An 18,103-nucleotide genomic window follows, 5' to 3' on the forward strand; every position below is an offset into this window, starting at 1 on the left:
GAATGCCTTCTAATGTTCTAAAGAATGCCTTCTAATGTTCTGATGTTCTAAAGAATGCCTTCTAACGTTTGAATGTTCTAAAAAATGCCTTCTAATGTTCTAAAGAATGCCTTCTAATGTTCTAAAGAATGCCTTCTAATGTTCTAAAGAATGCCTTCTAATGTGCTAAAGAAGGCCTTCTAATGTTTGAATGTTCTAAAGAATGCCTTCTAACGTTGTAACATTCTAATGTTCTAAAGAATGGCTTCTAACGTTGTAACATTCTAATGTTCTAAAGAATGCCTTCTAACGTTGTAACATTCTAATGTTATAAAGAATGGCTTCTAACGTTCTAACGTTCTAATGTTCTAAAGAATGCCTTCTAACGTTTGAATGTTCTAAAGAATTCCTTCTAATGTTCTAAAGAATGCCTTCTAATGTGGTAAAGAATGCCTTCTAATGTTCTAAAGAATGCCTTCTAATGTGGTAAAGAATGCCTTCTAATGTTCTAAAGAATGCCTTCTAACGTTTGAATGTTCTAAAGAATGCCTTCTAATGTTCTAAAGAATGCCTTCTAATGTTCTAAAGAATGCCTTCTAATGTTCTAAAGAATGCCTTCTTATGTTCTAAAGAATGCCTTCTAATGTGCTAAAGAATGCCTTCTATTGTTCTAAAGAATGCCTTCTAATGTTCTAAAGAATGCCTTCTAATGTTCTAAAGAATGCCTTCTAATGTTCTAAAGAATGCCTTCCAATGTTCTAATGAATGCCTTCTAATGTTCTAAAGAATGCCTTCTAATGTTCTAAAGAATGCCTTCCAATGTTCTAATGAATGCCTTCTAATGTTCTAAAGAATGCCTTCTAATGTTCTAAAGAATGCCTTCTAATGTTCTAAAGAATGCCTTCCAATGTTCTAATGAATGCCTTCTAATGTTCTAAAGAATGCCTTCTAATGTTCTAAAGAATGCCTTCCAATGTTCTAATGAATGCCTTCTAATGTTCTAAAGAATGCCTTCTAATGTTCTAAAGAATGCCTTCTAATGTTCTAATGAATGCCTTCTAATGTTCTAAAGAATGCCTTCTAATGTTCTGATGTTCTAAAGAATGCCTTCTAATGTTCTGATGTTCTAAGGAATGCCTTCTAACGTTTGAATGTTCTAAAGAATACCTTCTAACATTCTAACATTCTAATTTTCTAAAGAATGGCTTCTAACGTTGTAACATTCGAATTTTCTAAAGAATGTGTTCTAACGTTCAACATTCTTACGTTCTAAAGAAGGCCTTCTAACGTTCTAAAGAATGCCTCTGCAGTTCTACAATTCTATAAACAATATTTTTGCCATTCTAATTCTCGAAAGAACATAGCAGTTCAAACGTTCCATTGTGTTTACTGAATATCTTATAAACAACCCCCCATCATTCTCGGAGCTCTGACTAAAGATGTTTCTTAGTCTTTGTACAGACGTTCATTATTAAGAAATGACCTGCCAGCCTGTTTATTTCATGAATGGGATTCATGTGTTTGGCTGGCAGGGATGGGAGAAGGACTGCTTGAATGAGTGAGTCTACCACTCACACTACAATACAGTGTTGACCTGACAGCCATGACTAACCTCTGAATCTATCTCACATTGTTCCATCCCATGACAATAGGCCTTTCGCCTCACACTAGTCATATGATTAACATTATACATTACGTAAAGTCATGGATTTCCCTTAATATGCAAAGACATTTTTACATTAGAATACTGTTAGCTTTCATTGGAGTTTTTAGCAAATATCTGACCCTATTTACACTCACCAGCATGAAAACTGCTATTGTGCTTTTTGTATGAAAGCACTTGACAAGCCCACTGAGGCTGAGCGGATCCTGTAGTGAGCACTTTCTCTGGGCAGTGTACTATAACGGTGATGTAGTAGGTTTAGCTGAAAGCAGAACTCTACAGGTCAGACAAGCCAGTGCATCCTATAATCCGTCACAATGTCATCAATGTTATCATTGTGAATTGAGACGTCGGCTCGAAAAAATAACATTCAATACATTCATACAAAGCCTCTGTACATAAAACAGTTTAGACAGCAAAGAAAGAATGTTTTTTTTGTTTGTTGTTCTTTGCAGTGAACATCGTGAGCGAAGTGAAGAGACGTTATGTCGTCTAACTGTATGAGTACATGTGGTTTTGCAACTCTAGCAGGCTGAATAATTCATGCTTAGTCACAGCAAACACTCCTGGATTCAGTACTGCATATACTGAGATATCATACTCATGGAAATCACATGTAATATACCTGTAAAAAGCACAGCAATTCTGGGGCCAAAACATCATGTTTACATGTTAAACACGGACCCAGAGTAGCAGTCCCATTGTAGTTAGTTAACGTGAAATATTTTCAGAGTATCAAAGCATGTATCTTAGATAGATAATCAGAATCAAATTCTTTCAATTGTCTTGAGAAACCTCATCTCAGTGTATGGTATGGAAACTGGTTGTTTGTGAGAGTGGTTTCTCATGCAGAACATTGGATTCATATTTTTGTCTTATTATTATGTTATTTGTTCCATAATTGTGATGGGAATATAAAAAAATATATTTATATATATAAATATGTTTTGTAAACAATATAAAGCATGTAAATTATACCACCTCCGATAAGGATGTACATAAAAAAAAAATGGTGGTATTAATACTAGAGAATGTCTTTTTTGTAAAATAGAGGAACTCTCATCAAAATTATGTTCTTTCAAACAATTTTGTAATTTTGGGGTTGATACATTTGGAGGGTTGCCACAACGGTGCTCCACTATTGGACATCATAGCTTGGACTGATTCATCATAACGAGGCTGTATTGCTGACCACAGTTCAATAAGAAAACCTCTGACATGTATCTTTATGGGGGCTTCCATATAGGGAAAGGTCACCTTTAACGTTATGGAAAACATGTTTAGCAACACACTACCTACAGTATAACCACCAAACAGACATTCAGGACATTGAGACGGTTGTGACGTTTTAACAGGAATGTAGCCAAAATAATAACATGACTCCATTTTATTGTAGCCACATCCTGTAAATATATGGAGGACTTGTGAACACCGTAACAGCCTAATTCAATATTTTAAGGTTTAAAAGTGTTAAGTGTTTAAGGTGTAAAAAGTGTTAAAAAGTGTTATGTTTAATGTGTGAAAATTACCTCACTCGGATAATGTATTCAAAGAACCAACTCATTTAAATCAGAATTATTTGCTAAAGCCCAAATCAATAGTAAAATAAAGATATCATATATATTGATATTATATAGATTTCATAGTTTAACTACACCGTCCTCTCTTTACTATCCTGACTGGAATATGTTATTTCTGGTTGTGCTTGGCTACATTCCTGTTTTATCCCACTGTGTCTTGGTGGCTGCTCCTACCTTTGAAATTAGGTCTGATTCTTGCATCGTAACCCGAAACTTTACCCATGAGTTTGTCCAGGAACTCAGAGGGAGGCATCGGGGAGGCGGCTTTTCGAGCCGCGGATTCTTTAGAGGCTGCCAAGCTAGAGAGAGAAGAGAGAAAGGAAAAGTAGGGAGAGAGAGAGAGAGAGAGAGAGAGAGAGAGAGAGAGAGAGAGAGAGAGAGAGAGAGAGAGAGAGAGAAAAGAGAGAGAGAGAGAGAGAGAGAGAGAGAGAGAGAGAGAGAGAGAGAGAGAAAGAGAAAGAGAAAGAGAAAGAGAGAGAGAGAGAGAGAGAGAGAAAGAGAGAGAGTAGGAGATGGAGGGAGGGAGAGAGAGAGAGAGAGAGAGAGAGAGAGAGGGAGAGAGAGGGAGGGAGAGAGAGAGAGAGAGAGAGAGAGAGAGAGAGAGAGAGAGAGAGAGAGAGATGGGTGCACAACTGAGATTTGAATGGTGAGTTGTTGTCATACATAGCAGCATTTTGAGAGTAATCCAATCCAACAAGGATTTTCTTTTGAGGGATGCTACCATTACTGATTCCCTTCACCTGTCCATTTGCTAGATACTGTGAATCAATAGGAAGTCAACTACTTTACTTGCCTTCCAAATAAATATATAGCAGTTTGACTAGCTCCATGAGCAAAGTATGAACGTTTTAGGAAGTATCTGCTTCATGAGTTATATGCTCAGATAATATTGATTATCCATTAAGTTGTTATTTGACTCAACACAGAACGGCCTACAACACAGAACGGTATGCTTATTGGATATGATCTACATATCTCATCTACATGGATTTTTTTTTGTGTTTCCTTTTTTTTAAAATCCATCAACAAAAAAGTATTAACATTCCATACACAGATTAAAAAGCAAGGTTTACATAACTACAAATATCTGTAACCTCACAATCCATTTCCTATGATGACAGGATAATAAAATAATCAACGTTTTTCGAAAATACCAAAAACATACCAACTTATAGCTCCAAAAAGAAAGCTGAAAACAGAAAATAGGTTAATTACTTCCCAATTGTTTGGTGCAGAGGGAGAATGTGCATATCCAGAATGAACCTCTTATGGATAATTAGGATGACAGATGATGACCAGGGTGGCTTTTCCATTTAATGTTTCATGCATGCAGTCTTCTGAAACAGATGAAATAGATGAGATGAAATAGATGAGATGAGGAGAAAGAAAATAACAAACAGGTTACAGTAAAACCACCGCCGCAAAATACAACTGATATCATGTCATCATGTGATAATAACACCAACGACAAGCCTTTACATTTTTTTATATACAACTGTGATCATTAACCCAACAACAAAGGTCATATGTCATCTCAAATGGTATTCCTACACATATTAACCAACTGCCCCCATCAGTAGACTAACATATTAACCAACTGCCCCCATCAGTAGACTAACATATTAACCAACTGCCCCCATCAGTAGACTAACATATTAACCAACTGCCCCCATCAGTAGACTAACATATTAACCAACTGCCCCATCAGCAGACTAACATATTAACCAACTGCCCCCATCAGTAGACTAACATATTAACAGCCCCCATCAGACTAACATATTAACCAACTGCCCCCATCAGTAGACTAACATATTAACCAACTGCCCCCATCAGTAGACTAACATATTAACCAACTGCCCCCATCAGTAGACTAACATATTAACCAACTGCCCCCATCAGTAGACTAACATATTAACCAACTGCCCCATCAGTAGACTAACATATTAACCATCAGTAGACTAACATATTAACCCTGCCCCATCAGTAGACTAACATATTAACCAACTGCCCCCAACATCAGTCAGACTAACATATTAACCAACTGCCCCCATCAGTAGACTAACATATTAACCAACTGCCCCCATCAGTAGACTAACATATTAACCAACTGCCCCCATCAGTAGACTAACATATTAACCAACTGCCCCCATCAGTAGACTAACATATTAACCAACTGCCCCCATCAGTAGACTAACATATTAACCAACCTCCCCATCAGTAGACTAACATATTAACCAACTGCCCCCATCAGTAGACTAACATATTAACCAACTGCCCCCATCAGTAGACTAACATATTAACCAACTGCCCCCATCAGTAGACTAACATATTAACCAACTGCCCCCATCAGTAGACTAACATATTAACCAACTGCCCCCATCAGTAGACTAACATATTAACCAACTGCCCCCATCAGTAGACTAACATATTAACCAACTGCCTAACATATTAACCAACTGCCCCATCAGTAGACTAACATATTAACCAACTGCCCCCATCAGTAGACTAACATATTAACCAACTGCCCCCATCAGTAGACTAACATATTAACCAACTGCCCCCATCAGTAGACTAACATATTAACCAACTGCCCCCATCAGTAGACTAACATATTAACCAACTGCCCCCATCAGTAGACTAACATATTAACCAACTGCCCCCATCAGTAGACTAACATATTAACCAACTGCCCCCATCAGTAGACTAACATATTAACCAACTGCCCCCATCAGTAGACTAACATATTAACCAACTGCCCCCCATCAGTAGACTAACATATTAACCAACTGCCCCCCCATCAGTAGACTAACATATGAACCAACTGCCCCCATCAGTAGACTAACATATGAACCAACTGCCCCATCAGTAGACTAACATATGAACCAACTGCCCCCCCATATTAACAGTAGACTAACATATTAACCAACTGCCCCCATCAGTAGACTAACATATTAACCAACTGCCCCATCAGTAGACTAACATATTAACCAACTGCCCCATCAGTAGACTAACATATTAACCAACTGCCCCCATCAGTAGACTAACATATTAACCAACTGCCCCCATCAGTAGACTAACATATTAACCAACTGCCCCCATCAGTAGACTAACATATTAACCAACTGCCCCCATCAGTAGACTAACATATTAACCAACTGCCCCATCAGTAGACTAACATATTAACCAACTGCCCCCATCAGTAGACTAACATATTAACCAACTGCCCCCACTGCCCCATCAGTAGACTAACATATTAACCAACTGTAGACCATATTAACCAACTGCCCCCATCAGTAGACTAACATATTCACCAACTCAGTAGACTAACATATTAACCAACTGCCCCCATCAGTAGACTAACATATTAACCAACTGCCCCCATCAGTAGACTAACATATTAACCAACTGCCCCCATCAGTAGACTAACATATTAACCAACTGCCCCCATCAGTAGACTAACATATTAACCAACTGCCCCATCAGTAGACTAACATATTAACCAACTGCCCCATCAGTAGACTAACATATTAACCAACTGCCCCCATCAGTAGACTAACATATTAACATATTAACCAACTGCCCCCCCCATCAGTAGACTAACATATTAACCAACTGCCCCATCAGTAGACTAACATATTAACCAACTGCCCCCATCAGTAGACTAACATATTAACCAACTGCCCCATCAGTAGACTAACATATTAACCAACTGCCCCCATCAGTAGACTAACATATTAACCAACTGCCCCATCAGTAGACTAACATATTAACCAACTGCCCCCATCAGTAGACTAACATATTAACCAACTGCCCCATCAGTAGACTAACATATTAACCAACTGCCCCCATCAGTAGACTAACATATTAACATATCAGTAGACTAACATATTAACCAACTGCCCCATCAGTAGACTAACATATTAACCAACTGCCCCCATCAGTAGACTAACATATTAACCAACTGCCCCCATCAGTAGACTAACATATTAACCAACTGCCCCCATCAGTAGACTAACATATTAACTAACATATCAGTAGACTAACATATTAACCAACTGCCCCATCAGTAGACTAACATATTAACCAACTGCCCCATCAGTAGACTAACATATGAACCAACTGCCCCATCAGTAGACTAACATATTAACCAACTGTCCCCATCAGTAGACTAACATATTAACCAACTGCCCCATCAGTAGACTAACATATTAACCAACTGCCCCAATCATAGACTAACATATGAACCAACTGCCCCCATCAGTAGACTAACATATTAACCAACTGCCCCCATCAGTAGACTAACATATTAACCAACTGCCCCATCAGTAGACTAACATATGAACCAACTGCCCCCATCAGTAGACTAACATATTAACCAACTGCCCCATCAGTAGACTAACATATTAACCAACTGCCCCCATCAGTAGACTAACATATTAACCAACTGCCCCCATCAGTAGACTAACATATTAACCAACTGCCCCCATCAGTAGACTAACATATTAACCAACTGCCCCCATCAGTAGACTAACATATTAACCAACTTGCCCCCATCAGTAGACTAACATATCAACCAAATCCCCCATCAGTAGACTAACATATTAACAACTGTCCCCATCAGTGCCCCATATGAACCAACTAACCCCATTCCTAGACTAACATTGAAAACATAAACCAACCCCCCATCAGTAGACTAACATATGAACCAACTGCCCCCATCAGTAGACTAACATATTAACCAAATAAAAACATATAAACATATTAACCAACTGCCCCCATCAGTAGACTAACATATTAACCAACTGGCCAACCCCCCATCAGTAGACTAACATATTAACCAACTGCCCCCCCATCAGTAGACTAACATATTAACCAACTGCCCCCATCAGTAGACTAACATATTAACCAACTGCCCCCATCAGTAGACTAACATATTAACCAACTGCCCCATCAGTAGACTAACATATTAACCAACTGCCCCCCCATCAGTATTAACCAACTGCCCCATCAGACTAACATATTAACCAACTGCCCCATCAGTAGACTAACATATTAACCAACTGCCCCCATCAGTAGACTAACATATTAACCAACTGCCCCCATCAGTAGACTAACATATTAACCAACTGCCCCCATCAGTAGACTAACATATTAACCAACTGCCCCATCAGTAGACTAACATATTAACCATCACTGCCCATATGAACCATCATCAGTAGACTAACATATTAACCAACTGCCCCATCAGTAGACTAACATATTAACCAACTGCCCCATCAGTAGACTAACATATTAACCAACTGCCCCCCATCAGTAGACTAACATATTAACCAACTGCCCCATCAGTAGACTAACATATTAACCAACTGCCCCATCAGTAGACTAACATATTAACCAACTGCCCCCATCAGTAGACTAACATATTAACCAACTGCCCCATCAGTAGACTAACATATTAACCAACTGCCCCATCAGTAGACTAACATATTAACCAACTGCCCCCATCAGTAGACTAACATATTAACCAACTGCCCCATCAGTAGACTAACATATTAACCAACTGCCCCCATCAGTAGACTAACATATTAACCAACTGCCCCATCAGTAGACTAACATATTAACCAACTGCCCCCATCAGTAGACTAACATATTAACCAACTGCCCCAATCAGAAGAAGATGGACACAGAACACTGAAGTACTGTAAACGAGGAAGGTCGCAGTCTCCCATGTCTCTCCATACTGCTACCAGTCTGTGTGTGGGTGGGCCACCCTAACTGCCAGGTCACTGGCCAGGCTGTGCTGCTGCTACTGTCACATGGGCAGTCACCAACTACCCCAGAGGCTGCTGCTTGGGTCAGCCAAGCACTACTCTCTAAATACTGTATGTTGTCCGAATCACTGCCAAAGTAGTTGGTTCTATACTCACACTGATGGCTGGACAGTGTTGATAACTGTTAACACTATCAGTGTTGCAGCTGTAATTTTCAACAATAGGTGACGATTGTGACGGCCAAAAGCAGCCCTGGTGTGTTAACTGATACCCTGAAACCCTGGTGGTCCATCTGATACCCTGAAACCCTGGTGGGTTAACTGATACCCTGAAACCCTGGTGGTCCATCTGATACCCTGAAACCCTGGTGGTCCAACTGATACCCTTTAACCCTGGTGGCTCAACTGATACCCTGAAACCCTGGTGGTCCAACTGATACCCTGAAACCCTGGTGGTCCAACTGATACCCTTTAACCCTGGTGGCTCAACTGATACCCTGAAACCCTGGTGGTCCAACTGATACCCTGAAACCCTGGTGGTCCAACTGATACCCTTTAACCCTGGTGGCTCAACTGATACCCTGAAACCCTGGTGGTCCAACTGATACCCTTTAACCCTGGTGGCTCAACTGATACCCTGAAACCCTGGTGGTCCAACTGATACCCTGAAACCCTGGTGGTCCAACTACCCTTTAACCCTGGTGGCTCAACTGATACCCTGAAACCCTGGTGGTCCATCTGATACCCTGAAACCCTGGTGGTCCATCTGATACCCTGAAACCCTAGTGGTCCATCTGATACCCTGAAACCCTAGTGGTCCATCTGATACCCTGAAACCCTGGTGGTCCAACTGATACCCTGAAGCCCTGGTGGCTCAACTGATAACCTGAAGCTATCTGCAGACCTAACAGTTTCTGTCAAGTCTGCCAAATCACTGTATCTCTTCCATCAATGCTGGCATTATGGTTCATTGATGGAACATTCCTAAGAGTTACACTTCTATGCTAACCATCAATATCAATCCATACCACGACAGACAAGTCTAGAATGTATAGCCTAGAATTCTTAGAATCTTAGAATTCTAGAACTGTTAGAATTCTAGAATATTTTGAGTGGAATTTGCTTTGAGCAGATAATGGTGTGTATCAAGGATTATTCTAATAACAGTTAATTACCACACAACATGGTGGAATCCTATCATAATCACCGAAACACAATAGTCGGCTGTGACCATGAGGTTAGTACTAGGGATCAAGCGCTGGAAATAAACTGTTGGTAGGACTCACGCAATACAGACAATACCATACTCTAACGCTGTGAAAAAAGCGTTTCAATTTAGTATTGAACAAACACCCTCGAACTGACAACACAATCAGATTAGTCATAGAGAGATTAGACAGTGTCCTCTACAGAGATAATTGCCTTAGACAGGAATCTGTTTGACAGTGTGAAATTAGGGGACCAGCACACTCTTTCTCCTTACATTATTGGGGGGTTTGGTATAATAGGAATGTGTAGCATCGATATCACAGCAAATCACAACATCTATGGAGGTTAATCCCACACAAAACCACAGGAATTTGCACCAAGAAAATGTGGGACCAACACACTCTTTCTCCTTACATCATTGAGGCCCTTTGGTTAAGAAACATAATATATGAATGTAGGATAGACCACTTACACACTAAATCACATAATCAATAGGCCTAGAAGTCAATCCCACTCAAACCTACAGGAATCGGGATTCTACACCCATGGGGGTATCAAGAAGATCATCTATGATTTCCTTCCTTCCGTCTGGGCTTCTCCCATCCCGAGTGACTTGTTCCTGGGTTTTGCGTGATCAAAGTTTAGATTTACTTGAATTATTTCTGATCAATGCTTGCTTGGCCAGGCCACGGCCAACTGTGGAGAGGCCTGGTCCGCGTGGCCAGTGCTGAGGCAGCAGTAAAAAACAGCTGACTCCCAGCGACAGAGAGAATAATATGCAAACAACCCCAGTCTCTGAGCTCTGCATACTTTAATGTGGAACACCAATCATTAGCCTTAAGTTTACCTCCTTATGCTCTTAATAAATCCTCTGAAGACTACAATCCTAATTGATCCTATCCTTGCTTTTTTTTTTCTCTGAGAAATCAAAGCCCTACCAAAGCCTTCATCCCCTCCCAGTCCCTGGCACAGATAAGAGGGATGGGCAGTTCTGTTCTCCTGTACAAACTGTTAACGTAATGTCTGTTAATAAGACACAATCATCATCATTTAAAAAATATATATATTATACATTACACAAAACGAATGACAGAAACATGGGTAGCATAAGGTAATGCATTTGTCTTTAGGGGTGTTATTGTGTTGAGCTGAAAAAAAAACAAGAAAGATAAAGAAGTGAAACATGACATGAATTCATGCTCCGTACCATGTCAGCATGCAGTACAGTACAGCATGCTGTATAGAACAACATATTGGACATGCATTGGAACTTGTGTTCTGTGTGGATATTAGAACATAGTCTGTGTTTGAAAAGGTTTTAGTGAATGCAGAGCTATAAATTCCTTCATTTATTTATCCATGACTGAGTAGAAAGAGAGGTAAGACCATTGATGATAATACGCCATGTTATTTATAGTGCTCTCTGTCTTTGTCTACATTGATCAATAATGTATCAACCACACATCAAGCTTTGGAAATTAACCCGGATAAAATTGATGATTGTAAGTGATCGTAGAGAACGCCAGTCAATTGTTCTTCATTAGAGGCTTCAATAATTATAACTAAATATATCCACCTTTCCCGCCCTGTTCTGACAATAAATTAATATTTTTTTTCATTTAACCTTTATTTAACTAGGCAAATCAGTTAAGAACAAATTCCTATTTACAATGACGGCCTACCCCGGCCAAACCCTAACGACGCTGGGCCAATTGTGTGCCACCGTATTGGACTCCCAATCACAGCTAGTTGTGATAAGAGCCTGGAATTAAACCAGGGTCTTTAATGACACCTCTAGCACTGAGATGCAGTGCTTAGACCGCCAAGCCACTCGGGAGGCCCAGATAAACACACCATAAATATATAAAGCCAATCTGACCTGAAAACAAGTGACTGCCATCACCATCCCCATGAACATGATGTGGCTTGCTGAACAGCCTGGTGTGTGTGTGTAAATACAGCAGAATGTCTTGAAGACATGGGGTTAAAAATCTGGTGCTTTGGTGTCTGTGCATGCAAGCAGTGCCACTGCTTTCTGCTGTTCGAGGTCAACTCAAGGTTGTGTTTCATGAGTAGGGTCGCAAAGCTACCAGTAGTTTACCAAAGTTACAGGAATCTTCAGAAATGTTGGTAATTAACAGACAATCTATGGCAATATTTGGTCAGTTATACTTGGATAACTTTTAAAAACATAATTCATATATTATTATTATTTTTTTATTATTATTTAAAAAATATATATATTTATCTGTGTCCATATTGTCAATGCGTTTCTAGTGGCTGGCCCATATGGGCGGCAGGGTAGCCTAGTGGTTAGAGCGTTGGACTAGTAACCGAAAGATTGCAAGTTCGCAATCCCTGAGCTGACAAGGCACAAATCTGTCATTCTGCCCCTGAACAAGGCAGTTAATACACTGTTCCTAGGCTGCCATTGAAAATAAGAGTTAGTTCTTAATTGTCTTGCCTAGTTAAATATAAAAAATGGTTCAATAGAAAACAGCCTAATTATTATTTTTTTTAAAGCATCTAATCAATCAATTAACTCTGCTAACTTTTCCTACTATTGACTTTTATCACGACTGCCACGAGTTTAACACCAAAACATTGACAACAAATACAAACTGACATAGTAAAATAAATCAAAGTGTGTTAAACAAATATAGACAGGATGTTTCATGCTGAGACCATCATATTAAACAACAATGGTGTTCACTCTAATCCCACACAAAATGGATGGTCCTTCTGTAGCTCAGTTGGTAGAGCATGGTGCTTGTAACGCCAGGGTAGTGGGTTCGATTCCCGGGACCACCCATACGTAGAATGTAAGTCGAATGTAAGTCGCTTTGGATAAAAGCGTCTGCTAAATGGCATATATTATATTATTATTAAACAAAAAGGTTTATATTTAGTAGGATCATGTTTTACAGCTTTATCACTCTATTTTTATTTGAAAATCCTGTTATTTAACTATTTTTTATTTATTTTTTAATTTGTATAAAAAAAAATGTGGGATGTCATAAGGCCAGAGATAATTACAGAGACCTGTGAAAATATGAAGTACCCAAAAGGGCCACAATATGTATTGTGCTAGATTACATCCAAATCCTTGAAAGAAAACAAAATGTTGGTAGTTTACTGGTAAACTGTGAAAGTTTCCAGTAAAATACCCACCCTTTGCAACCCTATTCACGAGCCTGTAGACCAGGTGATAGTGGAGGGAATACATTACATTATCATCAAGTCAATTATAGATTAGCTTTACATTTCCCAGTTCACAATAGAAAGCAATGTTACGGATACACAAATCCATAGGTGTCAATTCAACACATTTTTTTGCCTATAAATAGATGATTCCATATTTCCGATATTGCCATGGAAACCTGTGCATGTATTTGGTTGATTTAACTATTCAACTGAGAGTAATACGTCCCTAACATGTATGTGTCATGGTGTCAGAGTGACAAAGATGGCCATAAAATACAAGATAATAAAAAAAACTAACATTTATGTGTCATGGTGTCAGAGTGACAAAGATGGCCATAAAATACAAGATTATAAAAACGAACAAAACACAACATTCTACACTGTTGATACTAGCATATTTCTGCACAATTGTGAGGTATTAATTGTAGTGTAAAGCCTTTAACGTAATTTACATCAGTGAATATTTATTCACGAGAGACTATGTGTGGACACATTTGCTGTGTACATATTCTTCAGTGATGGTCTGGGATTCTTGTTAGTGGATTTGGGCCACATGTTCACTTCCACACATTGGTGTGCTATGTTGCAGAAAGCAATGTATATCCTGTTTAATATGAGCTCTACAGTATATATCCTGTTTAATATGGGCTCTACAGTATATATCCTGTTTAATATGGGCTCTACGGTATATATCCTGTTTAATATGGGCTCTACAGTATATATCCTGTTTAATATGGGCTCTACGGTATATATCCTGTTTAATATGGGCTCTACAGTATATATCCTGTTTAATATGGGCTCTACAGTATATATCCTGTTTAATATGGGCTCTACAGTATATATCCTGTTTAATATGGGCTCTACAGTATATATCCTGTTTAATATGGGCTCTACAGTATATATCCTGTTTAATATGGGCTCTATGGTGTATATCCTGTTTAATATGGGCTCTACAGTATATATCCTGTTTAATATGGGCTCTACAGTGTATATCCTGTTTAATATGGGCTCTACAGTATATATCCTGTTTAATATGGGCTCTACAGTATATATCCTGTTTAATATGGGCTCTACAGTATATATCCTGTTTAATATGGGCTCTACAGTATATATCCTGTTTAATATGGGCTCTATGGTGTATATCCTGTTTAATATGGGCTCTACAGTGTATATCCTGTTTAATATGGGCTCTACAGTATATATCCTGTTTAATATGGGCTCTACAGTGTATATCCTGTTTAATATGGGCTCTACAGTATATATCCTGTTTAATATGGGCTCTATGGTGTATATCCTGTTTAATATGGGCTCTACAGTATATATCCTGTTTAATATGGGCTCTACAGTATATATCCTGTTTAATATGGGCTCTACAGTGTATATCCTGTTTAATATGGGCTCTACAGTATATATCCTGTTTAATATGGGCTCTATGGTGTATATCCTGTTTAATATGGGCTCTACAGTATATATCCTGTTTAATATGGGCTCTACAGTGTATATCCTGTTTAATATGGGCTCTACAGTATATATCCTGTTTAATATGGGCTCTATGGTGTATATCCTGTTTAATATGGGCTCTACAGTATATATCCTGTTTAATATGGGCTCTACAGTATATATCCTGTTTAATATGGGCTCTATGGTGTATATCCTGTTTAATATGGGCTCTACAGTATATATCCTGTTTAATAAACAGTGCGTGTGTAATATACTGTGTCATAGAATGTGTTTTGAATGCTTGAAATGCTCAATTTCCTCCCACTGTTTTCATGGTTGGTGGTAAACTGGTAGGGAATATACCCTGAACGAGCACTAGTATTCCCAGATGTTTTGCAAATGAACATAGACTGACATAGGCTATAATTAGATAATGAAATGTTTTCACTTACTGTGTCAAATGCATACTTTATCTGATAGTCATTCATTAAACAAGTATGCAACATTCTACATGGGCCAAAAACGAACACTAACAGAAAGAAATTTGTAATTTATACGGAAATAGATGCTTGCATATACAGTCATGTATAAAATGTGCATTCATCAGGCTGTTTTGACATTGACAAAGTAATCAATTCTTGGTAATAAGTCTGCATTTGAAATGAGGTCTGGGGGTCTAGGTTGAGACTGGGAAAGAGATATCAATTAAGCAGAACTGCAGAGTTCAGCAGTAGGAGCTGAGGCTGCAAAATCCTGATTCTACTTCATTAGCTAAACACGCTGGCCAGAATGCTAAATAAACACTGTCTGTCTGCAAGGAATGTACATGGAATCCAATGGACTATAGAATAGAATATAGAATGTAAAGTCATCTAAAAAAGAACTCTGATGATTCATTTGATTCTAGAATGCAGAATGTAATGTTGATTAGGCATGCAATGCATAACAAAGACAAAGAGCCATGTTTGGGCCAATGGGAGAGAAGCTGTTCTCTGAACAGAATACCTGCCTCCCCTCCAATGTGAACATTGGAGATATCCCTGTTCACATTTACAGAGAATAACACACTTTATGTATGAGGATCAAGAGCTTGATAGTAGTCGATAAATTCATACAAAGACATTCATTTCAAAACTAGAATATTCCAACTGGTCAGGATGGATATACTGTGTGGTTACTGGAAGAAAGCAAAACAGTCATCATCCAGCATATTTACAATATATATTCTGTGAAATATCCAAGTCTTTAAATAACTTGATTTTTTCCATTTCATTCACAATAGTTGAATAGAGACTAAGACTTTTACATATAGTGCGCAGACACAAGACATTTTTCTTCTCAGTGAGTAGGTGATGGATAGGCCCACACACCAACGACAACAAAACTTCCCTGATATGTGTGTGAGTGTGTGAGAGCGTGTTCCTTTACTCTGACTTGCCTGTTGATAACATATGCCTCATCAGAGAATACGTCGTTTAGCGTTTGATGACCACTAGTGTTCGCTATTAGCTCTCGCTGTCTCTCTCACACACATCTTAATGTAATGTAGTGTGTGACTTAATGTAACTCACTCACAATAGAGGAATGATTAGGACTACATAAATATATAATAAAGCCTACGCAACTTTTGACAATCGTGTAATTAAACCTAATCAATTGGCTGCGTTGATTTATTTCCATTCATACTTTTGTCAACACATGTTAAGCTATGTTAGGACATATTCTGACTCCACTGCAGCCCACACGAGAACAATAAAATTGTATTTAACACATTAAAGTCAATAAATAATGTTCCTTACCTGAAAAATACTATTGTTTCCCACAAATAGATCCCGAGAGCGTTTATTCGGTACATTTTTGCCGGTCTCATTCGGGCTACCTACAGCTCCAGGAGAACCAATAGTAGAATTCCAATTTCTTTAATGATTTCGGACCTCCAAGGTGAACAATTCTTCTGTTGTTGTTGTTTTTTTCAGATTCCAGAGTCACAAGAAAACCACAAGATGTTCATAACCGCCTAGGCCATGAAACCCTCTTCCTTAGACCGCCGTCATTGATTCGGATAACCCAAATAATGAGTACTTTTTCAGGACAACGGACAGCGGCAAACGCGGTTTGCGGAATTTCACTCAGCCCAGGTTATTGTTGCTTTGAGGGTACAGCACGTTAGGCTACGATATCACAGATATTTCCGACGTTTATTCTATGCGATCCATTTGGATTTTGTTACAAGGGGAATTTGTCAATTTCAACATGCCTCCTTCAGTGATAAATGTGGCAATGCATGTGCTCTGCGTCTTAATGAATGTCTCAATTTTGGAAGAGGTTTTACTACGTGGTTGTATACCCCTTTACGTCTAGATCAGTAGCGGAATTGCACAGTTGTTACACGAAATATATACATACGTAGTCAGTGTTTTTTTCTTAACGCTTTCTCTTATATGCATCCCAAAATCAGAGGTGTTGCTTTCAAGCCACACGTAGTTGTAGTTACCCCGGCGGTGCTGACTGATGTTTTTCTGCAGGTACTCGCCGTGTCTCGGTAGTTGACTCCCAGGGGTGAGATGTAACTGCTGCAGAGAGCTACTTCCATTGTCCGGTCAAGTTCGGGACTCACAACTCAGTTTCGTCTTCTTGCATTTAGATTCCTCGTAATAATGTCAAATGTAGTGAAATCGGGATGCGATTAGCCTCTTCTTCCATTGCCTCCTATAGCTCAGCGCTCTCACGTCAGACCAACACTGTATTTCTTGCTGCAGTCATTTACTAAACTCAAAAAAGCACCTCACCTTTGAACACACGCCCACATGACGTTGCCATTGGTCGGCATGTTGCTCAAACTGGTTAGGCTACGGCTCGGATTGGAGAGTGGGGTTGTCATCTGGAGAGTTTTAATGTCCCGCGCATTGGTATGGAAATAGAGAATAGTCCATGATTTGCCTAATGTTAGGTTATCATATTTCTATGTGCTTTTTAGTGTAGTCGACTGTTTGCACACCCCAGTGTCTACAGTGGTTTACATGTTAAAATGATCATTGGACCGACTAAGCAATTATTATGTAATTGTATTTATTTTCCTGCGGGGGGCGGGGGGGGGTCAGCCGGCATGAAGTATTTTCCTTTTATTTCACTGTTCATGTAGGTTACTTTTGATAAGTGAGCGTTGCAAGGGCGGCAAAAAAAGAAAGGACGCAGAAAGAAAGTATCGTGTTCATTATTATCCACTTGTTTTTTTCTGTTAAATCTTTTTGGTAATAA

General features: G+C 39.0%; 1 protein-coding gene across 4 annotated transcripts in view; it reads right to left on the minus strand.

Annotated features, from left to right (window-relative positions):
* Window positions 1-17,615, minus strand: part of LOC118373580 (glycine receptor subunit alphaZ1-like) — a 117,602-nt gene extending 99,987 nt beyond the window's left edge. For 3 of the 4 annotated variants that reach the window (XM_052516874.1, XM_052516866.1, XM_052516844.1), the window contains exons 1-3: window positions 16,645-17,615; window positions 4,388-4,411; window positions 3,397-3,521 (exon numbers count right to left, since the gene is read on the minus strand). In XM_052516874.1, the coding sequence (XP_052372834.1) occupies window positions 3,397-3,521; window positions 4,388-4,411; window positions 16,645-16,715 (220 nt within the window). In that variant the 5' untranslated portion in view covers window positions 16,716-17,615. The remainder of the gene's footprint in view (window positions 1-3,396; window positions 3,522-4,387; window positions 4,412-16,644) is intronic. The other variant, XM_052516855.1, reaches the window with a different exon arrangement.
* Between the last annotated feature and the right edge of the window lie 488 nt (window positions 17,616-18,103).

The sequence above is a fragment of the Oncorhynchus keta genome, chromosome 4 (assembly GCF_023373465.1).
Source record: "Oncorhynchus keta strain PuntledgeMale-10-30-2019 chromosome 4, Oket_V2, whole genome shotgun sequence".
NCBI classification, from domain to species: Eukaryota; Metazoa; Chordata; class Actinopteri; order Salmoniformes; family Salmonidae; genus Oncorhynchus; species Oncorhynchus keta.